This window comes from Terrapene carolina, unplaced genomic scaffold, assembly GCF_002925995.2.
Source record: "Terrapene carolina triunguis isolate 2854851 unplaced genomic scaffold, T_m_triunguis-2.0 Scaffold66, whole genome shotgun sequence".
NCBI lineage: Eukaryota > Metazoa > Chordata > Testudines > Emydidae > Terrapene > Terrapene triunguis.
The window spans coordinates 79941585-79951691 of record NW_020664417.1 but is presented as its reverse complement, the minus strand read 5'-3'; the positions used below and the strand labels follow the sequence as shown (position 1 = coordinate 79951691).

The 10107-nt window shown below is 41.8% G+C and overlaps 1 protein-coding gene across 1 annotated transcript in view; it reads left to right on the top strand.

Annotated features, from left to right (window-relative positions):
* Nucleotides 1-10107, top strand: part of JAKMIP1 (janus kinase and microtubule interacting protein 1) — a 121565-nt gene that overhangs the window by 25313 nt on the left and 86145 nt on the right. The window contains exons 3-4 of the mRNA XM_024204524.1: nt 4114-4323; nt 5162-5281. Of these exons, the coding sequence (XP_024060292.1) occupies nt 4114-4323; nt 5162-5281 (330 nt within the window). The remainder of the gene's footprint in view (nt 1-4113; nt 4324-5161; nt 5282-10107) is intronic.

Here is a 10107-nt window from a genome sequence, read left to right as displayed (position 1 = left end):
GTCATGCATTGCAGTTCTTTTCTGACAGTTCTTTTTCTGCTTCCACATTACACTCATGTAAGGTATAAGTGAGATTAGAATCAGGCACTTTGTCAAAATTCTTTTGTATTTAATTAGCATAGTACCTAACAAAGTATCCAAAGAGATTAATTCATTATGGTTAAGTCACTTTAATATTGGAACATGTTCTTTTTTTCCTATTAAATGAAACCTGCACCATGCTGCCAGCACCTGCTGCCTGTAAATTCAGTGTGACCAGCTCTGGCAAGACCACTCCTGTGCAAAAGGGGATCCTCCAGTGGCATAGAGTTGGCATGCCCAACCCTCTGCTGATGGGAGTGTCAAGGCCACACCTAAGCCAAACTGATTGATGGATACAGTTTGGGCTCCCAGAGGCTTTTATCAGCTGACTTATGTCAAAGTAGCTAGAGGATTGGTCTAATTTATGCTAAGTATATACTTGTACATGACTTGTATGTGTGCTCATGTGGCCAAGATCTGGACTACTATATGCAGTGTCAGAGGGCAACACTTAGCCTATAGCCTTGTGAAGAAAAAGTTATCTTAGACTGAATGTACAGTAGTCCCCATGGCAATGCATTAGTCTTTGTATATAATGGGGAGACAAGTAAAAATGGAGAAGTCTGCTGCTTTTTGGTCAGGGTGGAAGGAAGGCAGAAATCCTTGAGACTGGGGGGGGGGGGCAGGTTGAGGCTGTGAAAGTGAGGAAGCAGCTAGATTGCATTAGTTATGTTGGACAGATCAAAGGTGAACCTCTTCATTTGAGGGAAGGGGGGAATTGAATTTTGACCTAAACTGCTGAAATAGGATTAACCTCTGTCATTAAAGAATATACTGCATCAGATATTTCATAACTCTCTCTTAGTAAAGATAGAAATGAAAGGATCCAAGAGAGGAGAGTTGGATACAAAATGCATATTTAAATGTTTTTCTTAATATAGATTCACCCAATAAAGAGATACAATATTCCTTCACCATTAAAAGATCCAATTTGTCTGTCTAAAACCTTCCAAGATAACAATATTTTCACTTCCATTATTCCATCCTCAGATATGTTTCTTTTTCAACGTGGAGATACTGTTGCTCATAGCAACATAAGACAGATGGGTGTCTAACTGCAACTGTGCCGCTGTTCTGTTTATCTTTATGAATTGAATTAACTGTGCAAGCTTGCTTAAAAACTTCCTCTTCTGTCTCTTTGTGGCTGTAATGAAACGTGCATTACAGCATGTATAGGTGTGTGTGTGTATGTGTGTATATGTGTGTGTATATATATATATATATATATACATATTGTGTGTGTGTATTAAAAAATAGGTTGCCCATACATTTCCGGTCAAAGGGGTCATTTCAGTTTCTTATAACTTTACTGAAGTTTAACTTTTTTGACTGAAATGTGATTATTTTTGCTTGAAAGTTTCACCAAAATAGATTGTTTTTAAGCATGGAAAAAGAGGTGGCTGGAGGAAAGCAGTTTTTCTGCTTAACACCCCTCCTGCTGGCCCCTCACCACACACCCCAAAACTTCTATTGCTTCCTGGAACCTCATGGGCTTGTGGAATATGATTTGTGAAGTTGTACATGGAAAAAGACCAGGGCTTGAGTTTCTTCCTCAATGACTGTACGTATTGCATAGAACAGAGCATTCTGCTGCTGTTTAGCAAATAGCAACACATGCCGAAATGTCTCTTCATTTTTCTTTTAACAACTACGAAATTCCATTTAAAGTTTAAATTAAAGGAACATTAGGGTTGTAAAGTGAAGCGCCCAGAAGATAGCCGTTGCTAAAATTAAGGCTTTCCATGCAACTTTAATTCTTCCTCCCCATGCATATGCATTATGTTACAGGGCCTGATTCTGTTTTCGGTTGCATGGGAGTGGCTCTCATTGGGTTCAATGGGAACAGCACCTGTGTAACTGACAGCAGAATTTTGCCCACAGTGTTTAGTTCCATGATCAGATATTATTTTCTCAGAGGACCCCTGCCTGGTTCAGTGCACTTGATGGATGGTGCTCCGTGAATGAGGCAGCTGTTCAATATTTTTTATTGTTCAATTATTTTTATTGTTGTTCATTGTCGCCCTGCTTCAAAGAGTACACATCATACAAATCGTTCCATGAATACGATTTTTTTCTTTTTTGAGAACCCTTCCTTTTTCCACTCATCACCATAATAGCTGAGAACCTCACAAACATTAATTAATTTGTTCTCATGCATTTAGTGAGGTGGGTAAACTGAGGCACAGAACAATTAAGTGACTTACCCAGAGTCCTTTAGGAAATCTGTGGCAGAGGTGGTGGTAGAATCCAGATCTTCTGGGACCGGTCCAGTTTCTTAACAACAAGTTGTCCTTCCTCTTACCGTGGATCATGCCTCCATTTGCTTCACAGGGTCCAACTTCTGCCGTGTCTGAAGCAAGGTACCAGCCTGAGTCAGTGCATAGCCTTGCCTCATTCACTGGAACTGAGTAAGGCAAGAATCAAAACAAATAGTCTGTGATCATGTAATAAAGAATTTATTGCAATGCAAACATACAAGGCACCAGAGTTACACTTGCAAGGACAACCTTAATTCTGGCATTTCCTGACTTTGAGCACTTGACTGTTTAAGGTTAATGCACTCTTAATGTAGGATTGGGATAAGGAATATGTTACATATGATATGACTTAATGGATTTAATTTTGGGTTTTTTAATGATCCCATGGATTTACATTTGAAGGGAGGAAGGAAATGAGGCAGTAAACTGAAAAAGAAAGCATGCAGCACATTCCCAATAGATATATGGTACATTGTTAGTGTACATGTTAAGAAATCTGTTTCTATAGTAACTAGTGTAGATTGCCACTTCCCCTAGTGTTTGGAATATTACCAAAGTCAATTTTGCTGATGCTGTGAGGGGCACATCCAGTGTACGCTACAGTAGTTTACTGCTGGTAATATGCTCTGTGTAGTTTTGAGATGCGTGAGCAACACATTTGGGTAAACATAGATAGGATTTAGGGAAACGTTTCTCCCTACCATGCTGAAATAGTGTCTCACCCACTCAGAGTGCTGTGATATAAAACATTTCCTTTTTCATTCTATGCAAAGACTAATCTACGTTTTAATCTTATCACAAGGAGCAAGAAGAAAAGTAGTTAGGTATGTTTCCAAATTTTGGATTAAATGTACACATTTTGGTTTTAACAGCATTTGTCTGTGGATAGAATTGTCATGTCTGAAATTCACTCTTAGTGGGGCAGCAGGAGGCTGATGTATCACTTAAGCCTCAAAATAAGGCTTAGTTGGGATTTAAATGGTACATTGGCTTCCTCCTGGCCCTCTGCCCCACAGGTGAATATCTTTCCCAGAATATAGTGAAGAAAGGTTCTTTTTTTGTCCAGAGAAATTATGCATCCTCAAATAGAGAGCATTTTTTCTCTTTGTTTTATACCTATCTTATGTAGGGCATAATAGGACAAGCCCCAGAAACCTTTCAGACTCCATCAGTAGGTGGCAAATTATATGAATTTATTTATATTCCCATCTCCAATACAGTCTTGTGCAGCAAAGTATTTGCAAGGTTTCTGGCTCTTTCCTACTGGACCAACCAGGAACAGGCATCTCCCTTCCTTGAGAACTCAGTGCATACTAGGCTCAGCTAGCCTAGGTCCTCCCCCCTCACTGCCTTCCTGGGTCTTCTTTTATACTTCTCATCTGCTGGCTAATTGGTTCACTAGCCTGGTCAGCTAATTAGTTGCATATCCCCAATCAGCCTTCTCCAGGGGAGCTGATTGGTGCCTAAGTGATCAGAGTGCTGTCTCATTTATTAGTTCCCAGCACTTTGTTACATAGGGCCTACTCCAACCTCTATTGAAGTAATCATTGATTTCAATGGGCATTAGATTGGGGCCTCAGCAAATGGAAGACTGACGTTTTCTGCAGGAAAAAGAATGTTTATTTCAGGTAGATGCAGCTTGATTTTAAAGAGTCACAATTAGGTGGTCACTGTAGTTTTGAGAGCAGAACTTTCTTTTGTGGGTATATTTGCTGCCTGTTGTAAATACATGGAGATGTTACAGAAGTTTCTCCCTTGCTCTGTTCCCTTGCAGATGGATGAGATAAAAGGCAAAGACAGAGTGATTTTGGCTTTGGAAAAAGATCTTGGTGTCCAGGCAGGCCATGCACAAAAGCTGCTGCTTCAGAAAGAAGCTTTGGATGAACAGCTTGTCCAAGTAAAGGAGGCAGAACGGTACCATGGTAGCCCCAAGAAGGAACTTCCTGCTGGAGTAGGGGATATCACTGAAATGATGGGAAGCCCGGTAAGAGAAGCAGATAGTCTTCATAGGTCAGTTATTGTATCTGCTTTCACAGCATTTCCAGATACTCTGAAAACACAGAATTGTGAGTTGTGTTTAATTCTTGCCAAAGGAGCATTGCACTGGTAACAGCACTGTACGTTGCATTGTTGCGGTAAAAGTAACTCCACTTTTTTGAGTATTAAAAACTCCACATGTCTCTTGAATTTTGAAGAATGTTTAAAACATTTGAATTTAGACCATTTAAACTGGGAAATGTGGCCACAATGTGAGGTTATTACTTGTAATTGATGACTGATTAAGTGCGTTTCTCCAGTTGCAATGATGAACCATTTGTTTCCTTCAGACATTTATTTATTTTATGAATATGAACTATTCTATACAACAACAGTAGACATTAAAAGGGAATTTGTACTTATTCTTTTCCAAATCTCTAAGGTGCTATCTTATAAATATGTTCTGTGCTGTACTATTAATTCTGGCATGAGACTGATATAGCTAGTACAAAGAACACTAGCAGTAGGTCTTACACACATAATTTAAGGTTTAATTTTAATTTTTTACATATTGTAGCTTAGAGTTAACCTTTTGGCTGCTTGCCCTTTTTCAGCTTGTACAACCATGTGACTCTTTTATAAGAAATATTTGCAACAGGTCATGTCAATAAAAAATATTTTCCAGTCAATGATACAAATGCCTATAGATATTCTCTACAGTATTCATGCTGTATGCATACACTGAATGCAAACTCTGCCTGCTATAATCTAAGTACATGTTTCTGTGTAGTAAATGAATATTTGAAAGGAAAAAAAATCCCTTTTTGGTTTGTATGTTTTTAAAGGAACAGCATATGGATGAACGAGACATACGGAGATTTCAACTAAAAATCGCTGAACTGAATGCTGTAATACGGAAGCTGGAAGACAGAAATACCCTTTTAGCAGATGAAAGAAATGAACTGGTAAAATAATTAGTAATAACACAGATGGTGACTTGCAGGACAATATCTTAATGGTACTCAGAGAAGTTGTGTTTTCAGGCAGAGTTTAACTTATTTGTCTCTGTTGCTAACAAACTGAAATACTGTAGAACTTAAAGATTTTTTTAAATGTTCCTATTTGGTTGATTTACTTTCCCTTATTTCTTGTCCCCTTGTTGTATGTCCCTTCATCACATGCATTCTTTGCAAGTAGCTTGACTCAGATATTCACTATTTTCTTTCCTTTGATTCTTACGAGGTCCCTTAAGAACTGATTTTAAAAATATTAATCTTTGTCTTTATTGCTTTTTAGTTTTACTTAATATGTATATATTCTAAGAAGAAACTGTGTCCCTTTACACCCAAACATGACCTCTATAGAGGTCATTCGCTGAAGTTAAGATGTTTAAATAATTAAATAATTAATAAATAATAATTAAATGCAAATTCACCATTTCTTTCTTCCACATGTCTTTCCCAGGAATATTTTTTTCTATCTCCTATTTCTAAGGTGTCTAACACCATAGTAGCTATTCAGCCAGGACTTTGAAACTGCTGGTGTAGAGAGAGAACAGTATTATGCTATTTTCTGGGTGCTTTTCCTTTTCACTGAATGGTTCGTTTGGGCACAAGGATGGAGCATTTGCAGGGGTCAGAGCTAAATCTGTTGTCCTCCAGGCTGTCATTCCATGTAAAAGTCACTTTCCTTTTTCAAAGAGAAGGAAATTTAACATAAGAAACTCAACTTTGGAAAAGGTTTAGAAATGATTGCTCCTCCTTTTCATCTTCTTCAGAACTCTCTACAAATAGTTCACACAAAGGGGGCACCAAATTATGAGTGGTAGCTTGCATGCAGCATTTGGTAATATACTGCACCATGACATGTATGTAATCTATGTAACTAATTTATTGTATTACTCTTTGAAGTAATGAAACTTGACAATGCCACCATTGTTTTGTGAACTTCTTACGCTGACTAAGAGCTACAAAGCTTGTTTTTCTAATGGAAAAATCTACCATTGCCTAATCTCCAGGGAAACTCTTGAAATAGGAGGAGGTATTGTGGGTGAAAGATAGCAACTTGGAAATGAGCATTTAATAAATGTATTTTCTTGGATAGTTGGGGTGCAATTTTCAAAAGCATTCAGTGTTGGTCTAACTCTGCTGTCATTAAAGTTAATGGTAAAACTCTCATTGACTGCAATGGAAGCAGTGTTATGACAACACTGAGAACTTTTGAAAATCCCACCTGTATGTCTTGGCAGTAGCAAAGGATAATTCATTCACTCTGGCTAGGTTTAGAATGTTCCATAACATGAGCTGTGCAGGAACCAGGGGTGCAGAGGGTGCTGCAGCACCCCGTGGCTTGAAGTGGTTTCCATTATATACAGGGTTTACAGTTTTGTTCAATGGCTCTCAGCATCCCTGCTATACAAATTGTTCCAACACCACTGGAGCTGTGTGTTTGTTTCTAAATTGACACCTGGTTTCTGGCATGGTAAATGTAACATGCTCTTCATGTGATTTGTACAGTATTTGACTGGTGTGGATATTGTACGAGGTTTTCAAATCACCTTACTGGTTTATCAGTTTTAGGCTATTGTTTTGGTATTGAAAGGCTCTGCTTTGTGATGAATGGACTTAATTGAGCTATGATACCTTGACTTAATTTACATGAAAACTTCAGAAGAGTTCATTTGTGAAACAATATGAAGGTTTTGTCTTCCTTTATTTATTCTTGAGTAACGAAATACCTGTCCTCAAAGACTAACGTACCTACCATAACTAAAATATTATCTAGTAAAATCCAGTACTCTTTTTTTCTTTCCCCAGGGCCGCCCAGAAGATTCAGGGGGCCTGGGGCAAAACAATTTCGGGGGCCCCTTCCATAAAAAAAAGTTGCAATACTATAGAATACTAATTTCTCATGGGGGCCCCTGCAGGGCCTGGGGCAAATTGCCCCACTTGCCCCCCCCCCCCCGTCTTTCCCCCTAGTGACTGGTCATTCTGTTTGCAAGCAACGGTGCCAGTTTTGTCTTGGCCCTGTCATAGTAGATATATCTTTGAAGTGCCAGAGGCAGGGAAAATCTGTAGCCCCTCTGATGGAGCGAGCCACTGAATCCTCATGTGTGTTGGTACGGGGGACCCTCTCCAGCCCCGCTGCATTTGACGCTGCAGAGGCTCCCACGGTGGCTTTCTCCACCCTTGACCCACTTGGGTGCTTTGGTACTGCTGTTTGCACCGAGACTCCAACTGTCTGTGGCACCAGCATGCTCAGTACCAACGGTACCTCCATCATCAGGGGGCACCAATTCCTGCCTCATTCTGGACGTCAGATGAATTGGACTGCCTATTGGCTCCCTCGGGCATCACTCCGCCTTGGCCCCAAGATCCCAGGGTTCTTATGAATCCAAGTCAGGGTCATCATCTTCCCACTTCGCATCCCCTGACAAGCTCCAAGGGCCAGTGGATCAATATGGACCAGGGTTGGCACATGCCCCATGGCTGGGGCAGAGGTCCCTGGCCTGGCCCCTACTGACCACCAATGTTCTCCCCATATTAGTGGCCTCCTTGGACTCAGTGGGATACTACTTGCTTGCGGAGATCCTGCTCCTTGTCCCGATCTAAGCCAAAGTCACCCGCCAGGTTGATGGGGGTGACTGCGCATCAGCCAAAAGCCCAAGCATTGGTTGTCTTCTTCCCTGCAGAGCCACCAGGGTACTTCTTCCCGGGAGCAAGAGCCAGTTGTGGACTTTAAAGCGTACCAGGATCTTTTATGCCACATAATCTCATCCCTCAGCATCCATGTGAAGTTTCTCCAGGAGAACACACTCAAACTGCTAGACATTTTGCAGCCTGCTGTCCCTGGGAGAGTGGCCCTCCTGATTAAAGATGAACTCCTTGAGCCGGCATGAGTCCACCGCCTCAGTACCACCAGTGGTTAAGTGCGTGGAAAAGCACTATTTTGTTCCTATGCAGGAATCGGAAGGGTTCTATTTCCACTCAGTCCTGAATTCCCTGGTTGTAATGGTAGTAAATGTCAAGGCCCAACAGGATAGGTTCACATCTACCCCCAAGGACAGAAACTCCAAGCAGTTGGAATTTCTGGGCAGAAAGATCTATACCTCCTTGTCCCTTCAGATGAGGATCGTGAATCAACAAGCTTTGCTGTCCAAGTATAATTTCCTCAATTGGTCAGCCATATCTAAATCTGAGGACCAGTTGTCTGCCCTGACGTCTAGCATGAGGAATTTCAGGCATTCGCTGTGGAAGCTGCTTTGCAGCAAAATGACCCTGAAGTCCACCCTTCACTTTGCGGACACCTTGGCCAGGGTGATGGCCTCAGTGGTAACTATAAGGAGGGCTTCCTGGTTTCAAAACTGTGGGATCACTTTGGACGTCCCGCAAGCTATTGAAGACTTGCCCTTTGACAACCAGGTCTTGTTCTTGGACAAGACTGATGATACTTTGCATTTCTTTAAGGATTCCAGGGCTACCTTGAGGCCTTGGGAGTGTACATGCCTTCTGTGCAAAGATACCATTATGGGGTACAGCAGCAATACTGCCTGCAGCATTCCTTTTGCTCAACCTTTCCCCCTGAAACAGTGGGACTACCGTACAAAGAGGGAGAAAGAGAAAGCAGTCAGGCTCAGGCCTGCTAAGCACCCATTTTGACTCCTTAGTCCAGAGCACTGGTCCAGTCGTTACTCTGCCCTCTTTATCCCCCTATCGCTTTGGGAACAGGCTGGCCTGTTTTTACAATGCTTGGGATTTGATTACTTCCGACAGCTGGATCCTAGCAATCCAGTCCAGTTCTTCTCCGTGCCCCTTCCCACCCACACACTCACCCACGCTGTCTTTCTTCAAGGACCCCTCTCACAAGACGCTGCTCATCGAATAGGTCAACTCTGTGCTAATATTGGAAGTGGTGGAGGAACTCCTGCAGGAACACTGGGGCCCCAGCTTCTCCTCCCAATACTTCCTGATACCAAAATCCAAGGGCAGGATGAGACCCATTCTTGACCTTCATGGCCTCAACAAATTCATCTGAGATTCTGCATGGTTACTCTTCTGGCTATCCTCCCAGCACTATCTCAGAATGACTGGTTCACTGCTCTGGTCCTTCAGGTGCCTACTTTCATGTGGCAATTCTGCTGAGTCACAGGAAGTTTCTTTGTTTTGTGGTAGAATGCTGCTTTCAGTACACGGTTCTCCCATTTGATCTCTCTTCTGCCCCCTCCGAGTCTTCACCAAATGCATGGCATTGGTCGTGGCATATCTCAGGAGCGAAGGAATCCACTCATATCTCAATGACTGGTTACTGAAGGGTGGCTCCAGAGAGATGTGGACCCAGGCCTTGGAAGGGCAGTCCTGCAATCCCTGTTCCAGTAGACTCCGAGCCCCATCTCTGGATTGGGGTACTGCTTGTGAATCACCTAAGTGGAATACATCTCTGTATCTACTCAAAGAAGAAGAAATGGTTACTTACTGTAATTATGGTTCTTTAAGATGTGATGCAGACGTGTATTCCATGACCCACTCACTGTCCCTCTGCATTGGAGTCTCCCCTCATGGACATTTGTGCAAAGGAACTGAGGGGGGTTGAGGCAGTGCCTCATATAGCCAGAGGAGGGGCCACAGCCATGAGGCGCGAGCACTGCCCCTCTACGGGTACTGCTAGGCAAAAGTCTCTTCCTCTGGTGCACTGGACACATGCACACCTACTTCTCAAAGAATCACAATTACAGTAAATAGCCATTTCTTATCATACATATTCTAAAAGAATACATATTGGAACAGAGCAGTGA